This window comes from Mustela putorius, unplaced genomic scaffold (genome assembly GCF_011764305.1).
Source record: "Mustela putorius furo isolate JIRA1106 unplaced genomic scaffold, ASM1176430v1.1 tig00003845_pilon_pilon_pilon, whole genome shotgun sequence".
Lineage (NCBI taxonomy): Eukaryota > Metazoa > Chordata > Mammalia > Carnivora > Mustelidae > Mustela > Mustela putorius.
In genome coordinates, this window is record NW_025421998.1 from 39,316,425 (window position 1) to 39,340,509 (window position 24,085).

The 24,085-nt window shown below is 34.6% G+C and overlaps 1 protein-coding gene across 1 annotated transcript in view; it reads right to left on the minus strand.

Moving 5' to 3' along the window:
- SEM1 (SEM1 26S proteasome subunit) overlaps positions 1 to 24,085 on the minus strand; it is a 26,089-nt gene continuing 2,004 nt past the window's right edge. The window contains exons 2-3 of the mRNA XM_013064201.2: positions 6,431 to 6,524; positions 1 to 121 (exon numbers count right to left, since the gene is read on the minus strand). Of these exons, the coding sequence (XP_012919655.1) occupies positions 79 to 121; positions 6,431 to 6,524 (137 nt within the window). The 3' untranslated portion in view covers positions 1 to 78. The remainder of the gene's footprint in view (positions 122 to 6,430; positions 6,525 to 24,085) is intronic.

A 24,085-nucleotide genomic window follows, 5' to 3' on the forward strand; every position in this document is an offset into this window, starting at 1 on the left:
AAGTGTCCCATCCTGGGTTCTCTGACTTAGAATTTAGTACAGTTCAAGTTTAGGTTGCTTCAACACTTCTTCTGGATGCTATGAGGTCTCCATCTTATAACCATGTTTCTCTAGTTCAGCTCTATAATAAAACACAAAAGAAGAACAACATCACTGGACATTCTTTATGATAAATTAAAGAAACAATGTTTTTAGAAATAAAATTAATTAAACAATGAGCTAAGCCTAGGCACAAATATAAAACACTACCAATTAGCTTCTACTTTACACCCTTAAAAGAAATCTGTGCAAGAAGGAAGCTGAATGTGAATAAACATTAATGCTAATAAAATTCTGCTTTCCCATAAGTAAACCTAATTTTATATTCCTTAATTTTCTAATAAATCGATTTAAGGAAAAGATGAGATAGATTAACTACTATCTTCCAAACATCTTTGAAATACCATACAAATGTCCTGTTCCTAATATTTAAAGAAATTTTAAGAATTATCAACCATAAGGCTAAGAACACAAGACATCTGGTATCAAATTTTTAGGAATTTTATAATCCTAGTAGGTATTACTGCTATTTACACATAAAGAATAAACAGACTGCTTTCCATATTGACATATATCTACTGCTCTAACCCAGACAAAACTTATTAAATTTAAAAGTACATGGGACTTATTCTGCATTAACTTTATGTAGACAAAACATATATAATAAGTTATAAAAGACTAAACAAGATTTTACTTAAAAAAATTTTAAAAGTGTATTAAAGACCTCAAAAATTTACAAATATATACAAATATATATTGTAAATATGCAACATAAATTTAATTTATATTTTATATAAATATAGATATTTTATAATTTAAGTAATTTATTCAACCTGAACTTTCAGTCGTCCTTATATACTGCAACTTTTCACCTGCTTTGCATAAAACAGATGCACAAAAAAGTTTAGCTCTATAGTCAATTTCAGCTAAACTACTACTCCAAGTATGATCGGTAACTTCTCTGACACAATCCAATTTTATAGAAGTTTATAACAAAATTATTTCAGGGCCAAAGTATGATAAAACACTGTATAAATGGGGCGCCTGGGTGGCTCAGTGGGTTAAGCCGCTGCCTTCGGCTCAGGTCATGATCTCAGGTCCTGGGATCGAGTCCCACATCGGGCTCTCTGGTAGGCAGGGAGCCTGCTTCCTCCTCTCTCTCTGCCTGCCTCTCTGCCTACTTGTGATCTCTCTCTGTCAAATAAATAAATAAAATCTTAAACAAAACAAAACAAAACAAAACACTGTATAAATGTAAAGTATGATTAATGTGCCCCATGCCATTATATCTAGTAAGATAAATTGACATTTGTTCTCAAGTATAATTTAGCTTGGACACTATCATACTCTCCAATGTAAACACAACACAAAAAAAACACATGTAGGAATGATGTATATTTACTATTCATTTACCCAAATGTCACTAAAATATTTACAGTTACTTATAATACAAACATGGATCTAAAGTCCATGAATAATATTAAATCCAGAGATTATTCAGAAAAAACATTTTTATCTTCTGCTCAGGTGTAGAGAATAGTATGGGCCAGTGGTAAATCACCCCTCTAGAAGTCAAAGGATCAGCCCAGGTTTCTGCTCCTTCCTTTGCTAAATTTAACCAAAATGCTCCCTTTGCCCCCCCACCCCATCCCCTTCCAGGAGATTAAAAGATTTTATCTGTTCTTCATGTTTTCTACTTAAAAAGGAAATAATTTTTAAAGTTTCTTAACAGTCTTCTGCCGTCTTTAACAGAATCAATGTGGATTATTCAAATTCTCTTATTCTACAACAACAAAAATCCTGGAAAGTCAGCCTACAATTTAGTTAACAGGTACACCAAATCTGTCCAGGTTTGCATCTGCCTTCCTGAAAGGAGGTAGTGACTAATTACATTTGTAAATTATTAACACATACAAAGGAGAATATGATATGCTTCTCTATTTTTAAAGATGAAAAGGTTTTTTGCTAGAATTTAAGACATATAAAAAATCAAAAGGAAAAACAAATCAAGGTACTAAGTACAAAGCACAAAATTATACAATCTAATCTATACAATCTAACAGAGATGAGAAAGAAATCCAGCACAACTGGAACAGGATCACAAGACACATATAGTGACTACACACTATTTGAAACAAAAACAGCACCTTTCCTTTATCAACAAAAACAGAAAGACAAATAGCCACTGGTAGGTTTGAGAACTCTCTTATTATCCAAGAAACTATACTGTTATAGGACAGTGGCTATATTTGACATGGAAATCAGAACAATATTGGCTTCTTGGATTTTTTTTATGTAACATGTGATGCAAGGTCAGGAAAACTAATCCCACCCATTTCTACTGAATGTGTCTCTAAATAACTCCAAGAAGAACTAAGAGTCATTGTTTTTGCTGCTTCTGATTATTTGTTTCTCTATGACTTTTAGTTATTTGGAGATACAGGTGACCTTTTTCTTTCTCCTTCTACTTGTTATAGGTATTTACAGTGAAAGAGAAAAACATGGAAAGCAGAAGGCTAAGACATGTAGCTAATAAAAGGCAGATTCAGAGTTGGAACCCAGGGAATCACAGTGACTCTAGAAAATGTATTGCCTCTCCAAAGCTAGGGATTAGAACCTATTTACAATATCAGAACACAGTAAAATATGTTCTTTATTATGGCTTAAAATATCACATTAAGGACCTCCAGATATTTTACAAAGACTAAGAAGAACATCTTTGCAGAGCTAGTTAATCAGGACAACTTTTTTAAAGCAAAGATAAAAATATTATCTGACACTGCAATGTCCAATACCGGAATCACATATGGCTATTTATTAAAATTAAGTAAGATGAAAAATTCAGTTCATCAGCTGCACTAGCTACATTTCAATGTGCTCAAGAGCCACATGTGACTGGTGGCTTCTGTACTGGATAGGGCAGCTTACAAAACATTTCTATCAATATAAGAAGTTCTATTTTATAGTGCTGATGAGATGTATCAACCCACATGTGGAAAAAAAACCTCATGATTCAAACAGGAAAATAAAAAGAAAAATCTTATTCACTAATAAAGGTATCAAAACTTATACTCTTATAGAAATCCACAAACATAAAGGCAGAACAAAAGAGAACATAAGAATTGTGTAAGTGTATTATAAAAACAACAGGACACAAATAATATATGAATAATGCTCTACTTCCAAGCTAGAAAAAAGGTAAGATGCAGTAGTGGCAAGAAATCCAATTATCAATGTATTTACTACTAAAAGTCTCCTGGTAAGATCATTGTACATAATAACGCCTTTTCAAAAAATTATTTATTTATTTATTTATTTTGAGAGCGCGCACACATGAGCAGGGGGAGTCCCAGGCAGAGGGAGAGTGGAGAACCTGAATGTGGGGCTCAATCCCAGGACCCTGGGATCATAACCTGAGCCAAAGGCTGACACAACCGACTGAGCCACCCAGGTGACCCAGTATTTAATAATGTCTTAGTTTAATTTTTTATGAGAAAAGTGCTATTTTCTGACTTTGAAAGATAAAAAAGGAAAACATTTTGAAGAAATTTAATTTATGAATAGCAAAGGAAGAAAACTCATTCAGCTCCAACCTGAAAAGTTTTAAGATAACAGAAAAGAAAACAAATGATAATGATAAGAACTCCGAATGGGGATCAACAGAGCCGGAAGGCCTGAAAATATTCTAAGAGTATAATGTGATTCTAGTGAGGGAAGAAAGAGAGGGATGCCTACTAAAAGAAATAATGAAAAAAGAAGAAAAGAAAAAAAGAAAAAAAAAGAAAAGAAAAGGTAGCAGGGTGTTCTCTGATGTTGCTCAGTTTTAAAATATGAACCAAAAATTAATGCAAAAAGTGGCAAGAACTTATGCACACAGAATTTAACCCCAGAATGGATTGAGAGCTATAGAAAGAACAAAAAAGGTGAGAGCCATATATGAATAAAAAGAAATGAGAACAGATCCAATGCTTGGAAGAGATGTAATATTAACAGACTCAGAGAAAAAGCAGAATTATTGTTCAACAGTGTTGTTCCTATCTTGTTCATAAAACTGCAATAGGAAAAACATAATTAATACAAAATTGAAAACTAAGACAGTTTAGATAACTCTAAACTGAATTAAAGCAGCTTAAAATCTCTAGGCTCTGAATAATTACATCTCAGCATACTGAAAGAATGAAAAGACACAGTCAAAAAAGAGTCAGCCATTTTGAGAAATCATGGAGAATTGTAAAAGTACCAGAATAAAAGGGAAAGGTAAATTGTGCTATTTCCAAAAAGGGGAAAAAGGTGATAGATAAAATTGCTATTAGTCTCCAGCAAAATCCTAAAATATCTTTAGAATGTAGGGTTTTTGAGCCCGTGAAAAATGCAGTGTAGAACAAAAGGTACTGCATCATTAAATTTTTTATAAAACATCTCTCTTTTTGAATAAATGTACTAGACTAGAAAATTAGAAGTCTGCAGTAGAACTGCTAGATCTTGATTTGAGCAAAGCATGACAGTTTACTTAGATAACTCTGTGGCCAAGATAGCTACTATGGATTGAATCAAAATAAAATTGGGGAGGTAAGAATTATCTCTACAACAAATGGTACTGGTATAACAAAAGAATGAAGTTGGACTCATTTCAAACCATGTACAAAAATTAATTTAATTTTTTTTTTTAAGATTTTGTTTATTTATTTGACAGATTACATGTAGGCAGAGAGGCAGGCAGAGAGAGAGAAGGAAGCAGGCTCCCTGCTGAGCAGAGAGCCTGATGCGGGGCTCGATCCCAGGACCCTGAGATCATGACCTGAGCCGAAGGCACAGGCTTAACCCACTGAGCCACCCAGGCGCCCCCCAAAATTAATTTTAAACCGATCTTAGACCTAATGTAAGAACTAAAATTCTAAAACTGTTAGAAGAAAATATGTGGATAAATTTTCCTTGAATTTGGCAATAAATTCTTAAAAAGTAGATAAACTGGACTTCATCTGAATTAAAAACTTATGTACAGAGAACACTATGAGGAAAATGAAAAGAGAAATGAGCAGAATGAGAGAAAATAACTGTAAGTAATAGGTCTGATAAGGGCTTAGTACTCAGAATATATAAAGAACTCTGACAACTCAACAACAAAAAGAGTATCAACCCAACTTAAAAATGGGCAGAGGACTTAACTAGATTATTTTTCAAAAGAAGATATACAAATTGACAACAAATACACGAAAAAAGGCTCTTCATTAGTCATTTGGGAAATGCAAATCAAAACCACAGTGAGATACCAATCCACACCACTAGGATGGTTAAAATAAAAAAATAAAGTTTTGATGAGAATGTGGACAATTTAGGACCTTCATACACTATTGGTAGTAATGTAAAATTGTGCAGCTGCTGTGGAAAACAATCTGGCAGTTCCTCAAAAAGTTAAAGAGAATTATGATACGACCCAGAAATTCCACTCCTAGGATTATATCCCCCAAAGCTGGAAATAGATATTCAAACAAAAACTTGTTCATGAATACTCATAGTAACACAGTTCACAGTAGTCAAAAGCTGGAAACAAACCAAACGTCCATCAACTGATGAATGGATAAACAAACTGTGGCATATCATACAATGAAATATTATTCAGCCATTAAAAGAAACAAAGTACTAATACATGCTGTGGCATGAATGAAAGGTGAGAACATTATGCTAACTGTAAGAAACTAGACACACAAGATCACTTATTGTATGATTCTGTTTTTATGACTTATCTAAAACAGGCAAATCTATAGACAGGAAATTAGTAGTTGCCAGGGGCCAGGAAAAGAAGAATGCAGAGTGACTGCTTAACAGGTATGGTGTTTCCTTTTGGAGTGATAGAAATGCTTTGGAATTACATAGAGATGATAGCTGCAGAACAGTGTGAATATACAAAATGCCACTGAATTATACACTAAATGATTAGTTTTATGATATATGAATTTTACTTCAATCAATCATATTAGGTAAATTTGCACATGAATATGAAAAAGTACACTCCCATCACCCCAATCTCCTTTCCAGTTTGAGAATCACCAATCTTTTGGTCCTGGCATTCTGGTTCTAATTTCTGCGGAGTTATTCAACATTGGTAGAAAATTAATGTTGACAGAATTAAACCCACAAAAATAAAAAACAGCAAATATGCTTCTATTTAACTACCTTTGTAAGGAAACTAGAAAGAATAAAAGTCCTATGCAATTACACAAAGTATTCATGTTCAGAAACACAGATGAAGGTAGTAGATTTTCCTTTTCGTAATTCAAAAATGTATTTCAAAGATTAATGATCTTTTAAAGAGGTCAATCATCATATGTAAATTACATATTCCATCTTTACAATTAATACTAAGCTATATAAAATCTGACTTAAAACTCACCGTAACTGATTGGAGAAGTCATCCTCTACATTGTCATCATCCCAATTATCCTCCCAGACATGTGCATCTTCATCTTCATCTAAACCAGCCCAGTCTAAAAACAGAAACAGATGCTGTCTAAATACTTCTCACATGTTATTTCCATAAATACAGAAACTTCAGAAAGTTTGCCACTTAAGACACAATTCAAAACATCTAATACCATATCTATAAGAAATGGTAACCCTCCTCCTTAAATCTCAATTTATGCTGTCGTGTTCTCTCAATTCTTGAATTTGCAGAAAATCTAAAGCAGAAGTTAATACAAAAAAAATTCTATTTGCCATGAAAATGTATTGTAATTTCAAGAGGATATTTACTTTCCTGATTTTTACCTTGGGCTAATTTTTATAAGGTCTATTTCACAAACTTCTAAAATACAGCACCAAGGATGTGAAAGTAAACTGAGGAGAAACTGCTAAACATAAAAAATGATAACTCATACATAAAAAATGGACCAAATTACAAGCATCACTAACATTTGCCTATCAACAATAGAAAATTTTTAAAGGGAGGACAAACATAGATATGTACAAAGAGGAATGCTACCGTTTTTAGTTTTCTCAATTTCCTTTTTTGCTTTCTTCCCTTTTGACGATGGGGAGAGGGGTTAAATTTTAGCTTTTGTTTACAATACTCAGAAAACCTATGAAACTAACATCTCCTTCCCTACTACCTCAGACATTCGCATTATCATTTCTTACCTATATAATGGCAATATTCTTCTATCAGGCTCTTCTTGTTTCTACTCTCTTGATCCTGATAAAAATCTAGCCTCCTGGGTTATAATGTCATTATATATTCTTCTTCTTTTTTTTTAAATGTCATCAAACCATCCCAGAAGAGAGTTTATGCATACTCTGTTGTCCTATTTAAGATGCATTGCCTGCTATAATCTTGACATAGCTTTATTACAAAAAATTGTATGATTTTGCATAATGTATTTGTTTTAAAACAAGTATTTTAATTATTTAAATTTAAATCCACTGGGATGATTCACTCATGTTAGTCATGCAGCTTCAAGTACCCTCTTATACACATTTCCCCCTTGTAAAAAATAACAGTGAAGAGCAATTCACAAAATTTTCCTTTTTATTCAGTTCTAACTTTACTTCACATTTTGAAATTGCTTAAAATTTTCTAGTCATCAAACATATGCTGCTCCTCATTTCTTTGACTTTCTGCCATCTTTTGAACCTATTAGTTGGCCTGACATCTACTTAATTAAAATACCTTAATTAGTTAAAATACCATTCCCCAATAAAAGGAACAATAGATCCCTGAAGAAATGGCTAATACCAGATCTGGAATAAGGAAGTTAACAGGTAAGTTTGGGATTCCTTTTTGTAAACATGTCAGAAGGTACTAAAACTGGGTTAAAGTTGTTTCTACTGGCCAAATCTGGAGCAACTTTAGAATCACAAAGAATGACATACTGAATTAAATGAAAAAACCCATGAGTCCATAGCAGTATTTTGGGGGATGGGTTATTGGGAAGGGGATGCTCTTTACAATTCCCAGGTACATAAATGGAGAAAGAATGACAGAATTAGAAAATCACCACTTTGTAACCCTCAGTACAATTCAGGCAAGGATCAGCAACGGATACTAAAACTATTGAGTGAAAAATAGCTGAAACTACACAAGATTATGTACTTACTAAATGAGGGGAAAATTGGAACGATCTGGAAATCACAACCTTAACCAATGATTACACTTAACATCACCAATAAATTTTGACAACTTGACATGTATCTTTTGATGTAATTCAGTGAGAAATAAATATCATCTATGTAGATTTCATTAAAAAATGCTGGCCTTTAATCTAATCATGAAGGAAATACCAGGCAAATCCAGAATGTGAAATTCTTTATAACTGGTACCTTCAAATAAGTTAATGTGACAAAAAACAAACAAACAAACAAAAAAGAACAAAAAAAAAAAAAAAGAAGGGGCTGTACTGGATGGGGGAAAAGGGATGAGACATTTTCTACAACAGTTGGTAAAATCTGGATATGGACTCTGTATCTGGATGACAATGAATTAATGTTAAGTTTCTTAAACATGACTGTAAAACTGTTTTAGAGGAACATGTCCCCCACTAAAACATGTATGCTAAAATATGTAAGAGTTGTGTCATTTTGTCAACAGTTTATTCGCAGGTGGTTCTCAAATATATTTGATATATATGATACAAGTAAAGTAAAGAGGGCAAAATACTAGCAACTGATAATCCTTAGGTATTTGTTGCCTTTTTTTAAACTGACACACAACTGACATATAACATTGCATTAGTTTCAGGTATAAATATAATGATTCAATAATTGTATATTTTGCAAAATGATAACCACAGTAAGTATAGTTACACCCATCACCATACATAGTTACAAAATTTTTTGTGATGAGTAATTTTGAGAGATTTACTCTCTTAGCAACTTTTGAATATGCAATACAGTATTATTAAACTATAGTCACCATGCTATATACAGTAAATTTCCACGACTTATTTATTTTGTAACTGGAAGTTTGTACCTTTTGACCCCTCATCCATTTTGCTCAGCCCCACCTTGTCTTTTTTAATACTTTTCTATAGGGTTGAAAGTTTCAAAATTAAATGGTGGGAAAAATAGTTTAAAAAAAAAAAATCACTTTGGGGGCACCTGGGTGGCTCAGTGGGTTAAGCCTCTGCCTTCAGCTCAGGTCGTGGTCCCAGGGTCCTTGGATCAAGCCCCACATCGGGCTCTGTGCACAGTGGGGAGCCTGCTTCCCCCTCTTTCTCTGCCTACTTGTGATCTCTCTCTGTGTCAAATAACAGAAAGAAAAAAAAAATGACTTTGGAAATCAACTCTGGAAGCCTTCCCTATGCCCATCTCCTCCTCCTTACCCTCGGGGATTAGGACCCCTCTTTTGTGTCTATCTCTATTACGGCAATTACATACTGTACAACCATAATGATCAGTTTATATGTCTATGTCCATTACTGGAGTCTGAGCTCCTTAACAATAACTTTGTGTTATTTACCTTTGTATTCTTTTTTTAAAAATTTTTTTTAAAATATTTTATTTATTTACTTGACAGAGATCACAAGTAGGCAAAGAGACAGGAAGAGAGAGAGAGGAAGAAGCAGGCTCCCCACTGAGCAGAGAGCCCGATGCAATGCGGGGCTCGATCCCAGGACCCTGAGATCATGACCTGAGCCGAAGGCAGAGGCTTAACCCACTGTCCGCCCAGACACCCCTACCTTTGTATTCTTAAACTACAAACAGTACCTAGCATCATGCACAACAAATGGCTATGAAAAATAAAACTAAACCAGACCTTGTATATTGTTGTATAACCCCCTTCCTACCCAAAACAGTTATACTCTCTCTTAAGTATGTCTTAGCCTAAGTTTCACTTTAGTAATTAATTATTAGAGACATGGCTAAGAACATTTCAACTTGAAAAGAAAAATAATAAAACGTATGATTTAGGTTTTTCTTGTACATATAAATTAAAATCTATTCAACAATTTTTGTTAGGTATATAACATAATGAGTAATATGGGTATATTACTCATTATGTTACATACCTAACAAAAATTTTTGAATGCAATACATGTCATCATCATGATTTAAGAATAGAAGAAAGTACGTCTATTTATCTGGTCCCCCAAGACAGGACCAGATAAAACTTAGGAGGCATCGTAACTACTCTTTCTCCTTCCACTATCACAATCACTCATTATGACCCTTCCATTTCAACTCCCAATTATCTCCAGAATAAGTCTCCCCTTCCCTATTCTTACTGCCACTTATTAATTTAGGGTTATTCCCTTCATAAATAATACTGTAGTCTTCTTTCTGTCCCCTCCTCCCCAGTGGTACACAGTTTATACCATTCCACCACCAATGCCTAAAATGCAACTGCCATCTCTGTCCATTACTAATTCAAAACCTACAGGTTGGAACCACATTTTATTAAATCTGCAACTCTGATATGATTAGTTGAGTGCTGGGCACACCACAGACACTCAATAAAACACTGGGTAAATGGACTATATTTCTCAAGTGCCCTCTGTGTGGTCAATCTCAAGAAAACAGAGGCCAGTGTGATCTCAGTAAAGCCAAGAGCATCTATTTCAACACAGAAGAGATCAATAAGCTCCTGTATTATGAACTGGTAATGTAAAATTCTCAATTATACTTTGAGAATGTCTTTGAGAATAGTGATAACTTCATCCAATGCTCCCCAAGGAAAAATCATGGGGGAAACTTAAGACCCTAGTGCCTGAAAACATGAAAAAGTTTCCTTAGGCAATTTAATTCAGATTGTTAAGAAGCTCAGTTAAATGTATACCCAACGTTAGGGCACCTGGCTAGCTCAGTTGGTAGAACATGTGATTTTTTAAAGAAATTTTATTTATTTATTTGTGAGATAGAGCAAGAAAGATCATAAGCAGGGGGAGTGGCAGAAGGAGAAGCAGACTTCCTGCTGAGGAGGGAGCTCGATGACATCCCAGCACGCTAAGGTCATGACCTGAGCCAAAGCAGACACTTAACCCACTGAGCTACCCAGGCACCCCAGAGCATGCAATTCTTGATCTCTGAGTTCAAACTCCATCATGGGTGCAGAGCTTACTTAAAACACACACACACAGGGGCGCCTGGGTGGCTCAGTGGGTTAAAGTCTCTGCCTTCAGCTCAGGTCATGATCCCAGGGTCCTGGGATCGAGCCCCGCATCGGGATCTCTGCTCAGTGGGGAGCCTGCTTCCTCCTCTCTCTCTGCCTGCTTGTGATCTCTCTCTGCCAAATAGATAAATAAAATCTTAACCCCCCCACAAACACATACACACACACACACACACACAAACGATGTATACCCATCTTTAATTATTGGATATAGGGCAGTGAATGTATATTAATAAAAGTTCTCAATAATCAAAAGTATTTTTACACAAATAAATTTTCTTGTACCTCTTAGCTTATTATTCTCAAGCAGAGAATACTATAATTACCTAAATTCAAATCCTAACTATTCTCTGAGGTCCTTAACAACAATAATACTTAACAGCAGTATTAATTATATCTCAATTGACTGGGCTAGAAATAGCCTTACATTTCCTATAGTACCTTGCAACTCAAACTGAAAATTTTTATTCTGTTTGTGAAACTAACTATATTTTATCATGAGTAGATTAAGACGTTAAAAAAAATTGGGGAACCACATTAAAGGAGCCTGTGGAAGTGTGATTGGAAAGCTACTGCAACCCATTTTTATTTTTACTTTTTAAAAGATTTTATTCATCTATTTGAGAGAAAAAGAGTGCACACGAGCAAGGAAAGGGGCTGAAGGAGAAGCAGACTCCCGCTGAGCAGGGAGCCTGATGTAGGACTTAATCCTAGGACCCTGGAATCGTGACCTGAGCTCAAGGCAGATGCTTAACCAACTGAGCCACCAAGGCACCCAACCCATTTTCACACACACACACACACACGCACTCCCAAAGCTAAAATAAACTGAGAGAAAAAACATTTTGCACCTTTATAGACCAGAAAAGTGACTTAGTTAAGAGTTAATCATCAGGTATTGGGATAAAATAGTATTGTTAATTCCCATATTGCCATTGCAATCAATAATAAACTGTTCATTATATACGTCATAATATTATGAATAAACTTTTTATTCTTCTAAGAGGAAAATCTCAGAAAGTAAGGTATTCTAAGGGAAATATAAAGGGGCAGAAACTGCAATGTTAAGTACATGAGAGGAACATTAAGTAAAGGTGGTACTGGGTGTAGCTCAGATAAAATTTTAAATTAAAAAGGAGCCTCATTTTAAACAGTAGATATATCTCTCTACAATACTGAATGATTTTCATTTTAAAATTAAAACTAAATAAAGCACTTCAAATGATCTCAAATTTAACTTTCATAGAAATATGTATTCTTGTATGTTGAACTTGTATTGGGACAACTAAATTCATAATTCATTTTATGGCAAGTGAACACTGACTATATGCATTCATCCACATCCTCTCCAGTCTTACTATAACCTATAGTTCCATAACTACCTAATAGTATTAATGGACAGTCTAGGATTTTATGATTCTTGTGTTGTGCTAATTGCATACACTAAGGCTTTCCAGTATAAAAAATCCACATAAAACTAACTATATCATTACACTGCAATGTAGCAAGATATGGCTCTACACTTCAAGTTTTTTTTATAAAATGTCTAAGATGAAGTACTGTTTAAAATCAGAATTTTAGAGAAACTCTTGGAAATCACAGCACATCATACCTCCCTTCATTTGAAAACCACCGCCATTACCACTACAATAAAACAAAGAAGGTAAATATTGTTTACAAGAAAATATTTAACTTTTTCTATCAATATTTCAAAATCCTAGACTTTAAACATTGATATTTGTATTGAGCCAAGAAACAGGAATTGCTAAATTAAGTGTTTATTTTACTGATACTTTAAGCATTCTTCATAAAGATATCTAATGGGGTATAATATTCCACAAAATAATCTGAAAATATTAAGACTAAATAATATGTTCTTGAGTAAAGGTGGTGATATAACTAAGTAACAACTGAACTGTTTTAAAGTTCTAAGACACAAAGTCTCTTACCAGCCCACAATACTTCTAATTAACATAACCAAGTTATTTCTATTTATACTACTCCCTAATAAACAATAATGTGTCAAAAGATTTGTTAGAAATATAAAATAAAAGAATATTTATTTCACATTTCTCTGCTAATCTTGTAGGCCTACCCTTTCAAGAAGAGTAAAAACATAGTTTTCCCCCTGCCCCAGGAACTTTTAATCTTACTATGACTTGATTCAAAATGCTGATTTCAGTACTGTTATTATTTGATGTCATTCAAATGTCTTCAAGCTGGCTTTTAACTCAAGAATTTTTAACTAAAGAGACTAAAAAAACAAAAACAAAACAAAACAAAACACAAAATCAAATTGTTAATACCTATCCAACTTCCTCAGACAATCACCAATAAGAAACAACAGATTCAATAACTTGTTTTATAGAAGCTCCCAATTCTTAACTCTACATAGGATAGAAAAAGTCAAAATTCTTACCATGAAAGACACTAGTTTGAACAGTGTCTTAAAAACTTAGAGTGGTACAAGGTTGGGTTTAAAAAGTTGAATTCTGGGATGCATGGGTGGCTCAGTTAAGTGTCTCCCTTCAGCTCAGATCATGATCCGAAGGTCCTGGGATTGAGAGCCCCATATAACAACACTCCCTGCTCAGCAGGGACCCGGCTTCTCCCTTTCTCACTACTCTTGTGTTCCTCTCTCACTATCTCTGTCATAAATAAAATCTTAAAAAAAAAAAAAAAAAAAGAAGAGGTGAATTCTGATGATAATTTAGCATACAGATAAAGTATCTCTCCCTCCTTTAAAAACCATCTTGTGCTATTTTAATGGCAAGGAAAGGAAAAAGAAGGTAAAAATAAAGTTTAAAAAAAAAAAAAGGAAAGCAGCTCATGAGGGTTGGGCACGACAGTACAGTGAGCAAAATTTTTGGTAGAATACACACAAAAAAATTCATAATGATAGTTCTGTATTTCTTTAGTAGTATTATACAGTACTTTATAATTTTGATACTATTGAGTATACAGATATACAAATTTAGAAAAGCTGGTTAAATTCTTCACAAATCATCATATGAAATTCAATGTATTACTCTTTAACCTTAATGCCTTATCTTAGGAGTAAGACACACTGAACTCTGTATGAAGTGAACTATCCTTCCAATTATCACAGGTGAAGAATCCAATATATAATCTTTTGAATTACAACTTATTAAGCACTTTATATTTAACAAAAGCACCAATGAAGATATATGTGTTCATTCACACTGACAAATGGGAATCCATAATCTATTTTAGGTGGAAACTTTAAAGATTTTATTAACAAATGTACTGAATATATTATGTAAAAAGTTTAAGTTATAAGGTAAAATAATACCCAAGTATTATTTCCAAACACTTATAAATCCTCCATACTGTACATGTTACATTATTTATAAATTGCAATATATGTATACTCATACTAAGTGAATGTGTAAATTAAAAAGCAATGATGTTGTAATCTCCGGTATCTGGCATTTCTTGCAATATATCCCTGATTTGTGTTTTAATTTTCAACTATAACTCTAAACTGATAACTATGCAATTTTATTTAATCACTCCTTTTTAAAGGCTTAAACCCAAATATAGGGCAAAATAATAAAATGAAACAAAGGATACCTGATTCATGTCTAATGCTTTCCTTCAATACATAGCTGACTTTATAAAGTATATACTTTATCTTCAACACTAAGTGCATTGCCAGGATTGTGATTAATCATTTAAATAACCACAGCTGTGTTTACTTCAGTGTGCAGGCCTCCAGATGTGTACTGGTTAAAAAAAAAAATAATAAAAAAAAAAACATATTTTAAGAATTGGAAGTAACCAGTAACAGATGCCTAATACATAAGTTTCTAGGAATTCTAGAAAATTATTTAAGACTTTCCCCCAGATATGGCTTTGTTCACATCTGCCAGTGAGAATTATATCTGTGACTAGCCTTAAGTTTCACAAATCTGAACCATCAAAGATCCTACATACTTCTTCTAAGTATCACCTTGAAATTTAAGTATGGGAAAGGGAATTCTCTCAACTTAGTATTTTGAAATTACTCTCCCCACTCTCCAATACACATTTCAAAATTTCCCTAAAAGTATAAAGTATACTATTTGAAGAAAAGCGAAAAAGAAATTCTCGTTATATTAAATAGGGTTGCAAATGCCTTATTCTATACCAATGTGTAGGAGCATCAAATTTTCATTTAATCCTTAAAACTAAAGCTACCCTCAGTATAAACAAACTAATCTTCAACAAAGTGTCTTCAAATAAAAATTGAGCATTTATATGCAGAACATTATATGAAGAAAAAGATTTTTAAAAACATATGGAAGTTTGAAAAATTCTTAATCGTACACTTACCATCACAGTAGAGTATACAGAGAACTACCTACTATCATAGGTACGTGAAAGAGAACAGCAACAGTTACAAAACCATCATTCTGCTCATGAATTCAACAATGAAGACACCCTAAATCTAGTCATTTTGAGATGAATATACATGTCCCTGCTTAAACTGTATAAAATAGATTAAAACAAAAATTTAAGTTTTACAGGTTATCATGATACAAAAACAACTATACCCTAGAGATCTAATGTTTATTCAATAGCTAAAAAATCAGTACCTAGCACAGCACCATATTATTACTGCATTTTCTCCAATAAGGACCAAAAATGTCAGTGAGGAACTTTAGACCAACCAACCAAATGCAAGTCATAAATGATGTTGCTACCAGACTACTGGTAAGCTTTCAGTTATTTGTGGTCAGCAGTCTGAAAGAGGCTCAAAATAAGCTAAATAATCATTTATAATTTTTCATATATTTTAAAAGAAGGAAATTCAAACACAATTCCTTTCATCGATAATTTAAAAATACATGCCTCTGGGAGAATGGTTCCACAATAAAGTCATGCTGACTTTGCTTCTCTTTATTAGCGCTTAGTTTTTCTCTGTACTTTTATAAAACTGCCGAAAGCCATTACTCTCATTTTTTGCAAGGCCTCATGCCCACACTTGTCGCAATTCCCTCATTCTGATCCTCCATATGAATGAGTTAAGATGTGAACCCCAGCACCTGTCTTCTACTAGACATGCAAGTGCAAAATCACAACCTCCAATTTCTTATTCCCAACAGTCCTTATCAAACCAGTTGCCAAAGCTCACTTGTTATTCTTGTGTCACTCTCTTCACTTCTTTCCTACTAACAACCTTTTTCAGGCCCTTAATCCTCAGTCAAGCTATTTCAACATTTTGCTAATCAGTTTCCCTGACTCAGTCTCTTTTCTATCTTTCCAAATTAATTTAGCTGAGTTGATCTTAAACTACCTACAGCTTAAAGGAGGCCCACACATATCAAACAAACAAACAAACAAAAAATCTACTTCTCCTGTATCTAAAGGATAAAGTCCAAACTGGACTTTTGGTTTAAAATTTTACAATATTAGGCTCCAAACTACCTGCATTTACAACCACTATTTCATAGTCAAATAAAACACAAGTATTATTTTTTCACCTCCAGGTATCTACTCTTTTCCCGTTCTTTTGGAAACCCTTGTTCTACACTTCTGTCTTTCGAAAGCTTTGTTCAAATGTTGCTATCTCAGCTTGTACAGAACTGGAAATGATTTCCCCTTCTTTTCAACTTCTGTTAGTTACACTTTACTACCAGCTGTTTAATTCCCTGCCCTCCCTATCCCGGCCCCCACCACTGGAAGGAAACTCAATGAAATCTTACCCAGAAGCCCAATAGATAAAGATAAGCAAAAGCAAAATTGCTCTGATTTAATTGGGAGTATTGAGGGAAGGACTTCGAGTTCCACTCCCAAGATATGCACCTCCAAAATACTAAAAATCTCAAGCTTACTATGAAAATCACTGTGCCCTGACTCCATGGTATTTCTAAGTTCAAAGGTAAGTTATCACCTAAGGAGTCAAATTTGCCTCAGTAGAGCATCTAGTTAACTATGACTTGGTAAATTACCAAATTTACCCAAGCATAAAACCTTTATAAATCTGCTATGTGAATTAAGTGAGACCATGTATCTAAAGCACTTACTATTGATAAATGGCAGCTAACATCATTCTCTCTGCACCATTCACTACCACATTTATAGGAAGCACTCAACAAATACATATTGAATGAATAAATCACTTATTATGCACCAATCACCTCACAGGAAGTTGTGGAGTAAGGAAAGTAAGAAGGAAAACATGTTCCAGAATAAAGACAATACTATTTCTACCAAACATTACATGTATACAACACAGGAAAAATATGTATTTGGTGAACTTTTAATACTTCAGAAGAGTTTAAATTTAGTCTTTGAAACTTTTATTTTCTCCTCAATGTTTTCAACAATTCATCACATCTTTCACTGAGTGATGTTTAACAATCCAGTAATAATGTTAAATACTGAAGTTGCAATTGCTTACTGCTAGTTTATTCTATAGGATCAGTGAAACAGCTAATCCAAATAGTTTTTCGAAGTAATTTTTACTGTTTAATATCCTGGAGTACGCCTCTCACTAAATCCTCCCAAGCACATACATATATACGTGTGTGTGTGTGTGTGTGTATTTTTTTTAAGAATTTTTAAAAGATTTTATTTGTCAGACAGAGCGAGCAAAAAGCAGGGAGAACAGCAGGCAAAGGGAGAAGCAAGCTCCCCACTGAGCAGGGGGCCCAATGTGGGACTCAATCCTAGAACCTGGAATCATGACCTTAGCTGAAGGCAGACACTTAACCCACTGAGCCACCTAGGTGTCCCCAAGCACCAGTATCTTGATTTTTTTGTTTTCTTAACTTCACTGTATTTCTTTATACCTCCTGCACATCTGTATGCATCCTTAAACAACTGTTTGCTATTATTTTATGTATCTTTATATTTTATATGAATACACTATTTTTAGAGCACTTTTGGAAATTAATTTAAAAGTTTTCAATACTAGAAAACTAATCAATTTTTAAATAACCAACGAAGTCAAGCTTTATTTTGGATATTCCTAAAATTACAAATAAAATATCTGTCAATTCAAATTCTAAGTAAATACCAAATATCCAAAATCCAACTCCCTAAGGAGACTGGAGGGAAGAAAAGGGAACTAACATTTATTGAGTACCATTTTGTATGAAACTCTGTGCTATGCCATTTCATATGTATCATTGTTATGTGTGTGTCCTTCTCCATCTCAAAACAGTTACGTTGAAGCCCTAACCCCAATGTAATGGTATCCGGAGATGGGGTCTTTGGAAGGTAATTAAGATTGTGTAAGGTCATGAGGGTGGAGTCCTCAAGATGTGATTACTGCCATTACAGGAAGAGACACCAAACAGCTCACTCTTTCTCTCTTCACCCTGTGAGGACACAATAAGAAGGCAGCAGTCTGCAAGCCAGAGAGTTCTCACCAGTCACTGAATCAGCCAACACCTCGATCTTGGACTTTCCAGCCCCCAGAATGCTGAGAAAATAAACTTCCATTGTTTAAGTCACTCAATCTACAGTATTTTGCTATGGCCCCTCGATGGTAACAGCTGGGGTGCTTGGGTGGCTCAATCCACTAAGTATCTGCCTTTGGTTCAGGTCATGATCCCAGGGTCCTGGAATCCAGCCCTGCATAGGGCTCCTTGCTCAGCTGGGAGTCTGTTTCTCCCCCTCCCTGCGACTCCCCCTGGTTGTGTGCAGGCACGCTCTCTCTCTCAAATAAATAAATAAACTCTTAAAAAAAAAAAAAGACAGTAAAAATTCAAGGAAAAAATAACAGTCAATCTCACTTAATTCAATCCCAAAATCAAAATGATGACATTTCATTTTTCATCCATCAGGTTCACAAGGACTAAAATGCTAAATATGGACAATAGGCAACCTTATGAGGGAAAAAGTAAACTGTGATAGAAATTTTAATTGGTATAGCCATTCTCAAAGGCAATTTAAGGCTCTATGTCAAAATTCAAAATGCACCTGGTAGCAAATGAGGTGGCAGAGCCAAGAGGGCATTCCTACAGAGGCAGAACATAGAGTGAACACGGAGAAGTAGTCATGCGGTGCTTTAGCGAGGAGAGGAGAGGGTGGTCTGGCAAAGAATGTTGAAGCCCAAGCGACATAAGGAAGGTAACTGTGGGTGGAGGGATCAACAAAGATTGGCTAGGGAGCAGGATGACCAAACAGACAATATATTTAAGACAGTGAAAGCCAGATTTCTCCATGTTAGGGAAGGGAGATACAAATATGGAAAGAAAATGAGCTAGAATGAACCCCGTAGTGCTGAACTGTAACTGGAGACACTGTGTGAACTTATGTTTTATATATACACACATACAAATACAAGTGTATAAATTTATGCACACATTTGTGTACTTCATTCCTTCCACTGAGAGGGTCCCCAAAGCAACTAGCACAGCTGGAGTTGAGATCCTGCTTTCTGAATATTATTCTCCACTAAAAGAAATGCTCCTTGGAGAAAGAGCTGATTCAAGGATTTGAGCAGGGAAAGAACAAGAATAACTTGGAATATCTTTTTGTGTCAGAATGCTTGGAAACGCACAATTGACGGCGAAATGTCAAAAAGGTCAAAGGTATGACAGGGCTCCCCATGTTCAAATATAGGACAATCTGAGGATCAAAATAAATAATAGCACCTTATTATAACCCCTTAAATGATAATCCGAGTCTGTATGGATATAAATAACCAAATTAATAAACTGAAAGTTTGATAATGAGTGGAATTTAGTATTTCCATAGTTTCACAAAATGCCTATTAATTACAAAGGGAAAATGAGTAATCTAATTTTGGAAGAGCCTCATAGAAAATACCTTAATAAAGTGATTGAGGTGAACTTCTTCAGTAATACAACAAATGTGAATCATATTCTATCTGATAGGATGTAATGAGAACACAAAATCGCAACTATGATATTCCTGATAACCAAGGTGTAGAACCTGAATTGAATCAGGTGAAAACATCAGAGAAATTCAAGTAAGGAACATCCTACAAAATAACTGGTCTGTAAACTTCAAAAGTGTCAAAATCATGAAAGTCAAAGACAAAGTGAGAATTGCTCTAGAATGAAAAATACTATATATAATATGGTCCTCTGTATTTTTTAAAAATATATATATAAACACACACAATATATACATAAATTTTGGAAAGATGCTAAAAAAAACTAGTTAACAGTGGCTATCCCTGGTGTATGGCGAATGATTTGGGGGAAAGGCAAGTAAATGCTTTTACTTTTTACTTTATGCCCTTTTGTAGGTTTAAATTTTTGCTATAAGCAGCTACTTGTACAATTATCATATGCGTAATACTATAAAAGCATTTTAAAGAAATTAAGTAACTAACATGAACTGATAAGCTACAAGTTGATGAGAAATTGATTCTGAAACTAGGTCTGATCTTAGATTCATTGTGCTTTTTCTACCCCAGGGTTCAAAAACTTTCTTCTTGCATATAATTACCATGAATGGACATGCAACAAGCACTCTGCCATTCATCATATTTATTTTTTATTTTTAGTAACACAATTTCTTCATTTCTTGCCACCACCACGTAACTAATTTAAATGTGTGATAGTGTTATGTATGTGTCCACTATATTACATTTAATAACTGAAAATAGCAGAGTCCTCTGAGCATTAGTTAACTAATATATGACACATTATCAGTTGTATCTATCCTTATATTTATAATTTTCAGGAATCCCATTGATGATTTAGTCCAATTGGTATCCAATCAATGTAAATATTTCTCCATGACATTTTTCACTGGACAATTCTTATGCAATACTGGTCTATACAAAACAAGCATTTAAAATCCTTGGCCTCTACCCCTAAATGTCATTACTTCACATTTGCATCTGTCAGGTAAATGTGATGTCTAAAAATACTTCCCTGGATAAGAACCACTGTAAGATGTCTTACTTTGTTAGGTGAGAGCAGCTCAGTTATTCCAGAGGGAACCACAAGCTTGTTTATTGTCTGCCTCAACAGACAGATTTCCATCAGTATCAGTCTCTTACCCAGCAATTTTTCAAGGAAAGTTGGAAGGCAGGTAGTACACTGCTCTTGAATTCATCAGATAACAAAGCAGTTTCACTGATCATAGAAAAATTATAGAATACTTAATATAATAGAATTCTCTTGTAAATATCATTACTTCTGGAGGCAAACTCAGTTTCCTTTTAAATATTCTAAAAAGTTTTCCCCTAAAAAAACAAACAAACAAACCCAAAAAAACCTCTCTCAATTCTGGCACAGAAAGAAGAGATTAAAAGAACCAAAAGGCCCACTTGTTCTTTCCACTCTTCTTTTCTCACCCACTTCTGATTGTCAGAGGAAGGTGATTAATGAAAATATTTTAAGTATCCTTTTAATATCTCTCTGATGAAAATTTTTTTGACATTTGAAATAAATTATAAAGTATTTCAGTTTTAGACCCTGCTCTATTAATTACCAACTTAGCCATACGAGCTTGACATGTTTTATCTTCTCTAGATTTTAAGTTGCTTCCCAGTTCTAACCATGCCAAAGCCTCCAAAATTAATTATAATCAATCACACAAATTATGTTGAGTGTCCTCCGAACAAAGCCTATTCTCAGTTTAAATAGCCAAAAAGCTGCAGAGCGCATTTCACAAAGATCCTAAACATGATTTTTAAACAGTTCTTTTTTTTTTTTTTTAAGATTTTATTTATCCTTTTGACAGAGATCACAAGCAGGCAGAGAGAGAGGGGGGAAAGCAGGCTCCCTGCCGAGCAGAGAGCCCGATGTGCGGCTTGATCCCAGGACCCCTGGACCACGACCTGAGCCCAAGGCAGAGGCTTTAATCCAATGAGCCACCCAGGTGCTCCTAAACAGTTCTTAATGACCAGATTATATACCCATCAGTTAGAGTAACTGTAAGGAACTGCCAATGTAACACAGATCCACAGACTAAACAACAAGTTTTTAAAAAGAAGCATTTGTTTCTCTGGACCTTCAGAGAATCACCCCTCCCACCACCAGTATACCTCACACTGAAGAACTATTCAAAAGAAACAAAGAGGCTCCATAAAAACACATTACCGTAGCTTCCGTTTTAAAACAGAAATTCCCCTTCCTTAAAATGACTGAATGACATCCTACCAAACAAGTTCTTATCCGGGATGAGATGTAGCAACAACATTCCCCCAAAAGATGGATAATCCATTACTCAAACCAGGGATACCAAACTTCAGTAATGGTATTCATGCAGCAGTCTCTTGTAACTGCGAGCTACCCTACACAATGGGTATCCCCCATCACCCACTTTCTGGAGCAATGAGGCAACAAGGCCTGTGAAAATCAGACCTCCTACAGATAGAAAAGAGGATTATAGCCCATTTTATGTTGTATCTGTTACTGTGTCTGACAATGGCACATTTACTATAAAGACAACCACAAGAAAGAGAATCTCCAAAGAAAGCAGAGAACCTGGAAAATAATTCAGGTCATAATCACTGAACTGAAAATTCAAATACTAAAAAATTCAAAATGGGCCATTTAGTTATTCTCCAACTATAAAGTGCATACAAATCTTTAAAGGATCTTGGTAAAGTCCACACTAATTCAGTAGGCCTAGGTTGAGAAACTGCATTTCTAATAAGCTGCCAGTTAATGCCAAAACTGCTGGTCTATGGATCACAATGAACAGCAATGAAGACTGAAACATGACTTGGCCATAAAAAATAAACAAAAACCATATAGTTTCAAAAGGGAAATAATTCAGTAATTCCTTGGTGATATTTTCCCAGGTTTTTTCTCTTAGTTTTTTTTTTTAATAAGAGCAGTTTTTATTAGTAAAGATTTATTGGTTTCACCTATTGGGCTAATTTTGTACCCACCAAAATCTTAATTCAAATTAACATGAAAGGAAAACCTGTCTAAATTATGAACCACAGAAGAAACACAGAAACCTAAGCAAAACAATGGCATTTCAATGTTATTTCTTACTCTAAATGGAAATGTTCCTAAATGAATTGGGTTTTACACATTCAAACCTGAAGACAACAAATATCCTATAAAGACCAGTTAAGTGCTGAGTTACTTAATTTTAATAAACTGGTTGATCTCAACAGGCTCTTGTCTTAAAAATAAATAAATAAATAAATAAATAAGTAGAATTCTCAGGGTATCTGGATGGCTCCATCAGTTAATCAACTGACTCTCAGGTCATGATCTTAGGACCGTGAGATCAAGACCTGTATCAGGCTCTGTGCTGGGCATAGAGCCTGCTTAAAATTCTCTCTCCCTAAGATCCTCCTTCCTAAAAAACATTCTCTGCGTTTTCTCTTAACTTTAATGAATTCTTTACTATATAACTACCAAGACTTTGAACAAATTGCTCCTCACAACATAAACTTCGAATAAGAACAAACTACATATTCTGCAAAAAGCTGCTGAAATCAAAGTTGCTGAGAAAAATCATGTGTATCATTAGGTACTCAGTTATCTTTAGAACTCTCTAAGCAGTCAATTCTCAACTACTTACTTTTTTTTTTAAAGATTTTATTTATTTATTTGTCAGAGAGAGAGAGAGAGAAGCACAAGCAGGCAGAGTGGCAGGCAAAGGCAGAGAGAGAAGCATGCTCCCTGCTGAGCAAGGAGCCCAAAGCAGGACTCGATCTCAGGACCCTGGGATCATGACTTGAGCTACCCAGGTGTCCCTCACCTACTTACTTTAAAATGCAAGTTTATTCATTAAACGAGCATTTATTTATTTATTTATTTTTAAAGATTTTATTTACTTGACAGACACACAGTGAGAGACAGAACACTAGCAGGAGTGGGAAAGGGAGAAGCAGGCTTCCCGCTGAGCAGAGAGCCTGATGTAGGACTTAATCCCAGCGTCCTGGGATCATGACCTGAGCCGAAGGCAGAGGCTTAATGACTGAGCCACCCAGGTGCTCCTCAACAAGCATTTATTTACCACTTACTATGTGTCAGGCACTTTGTT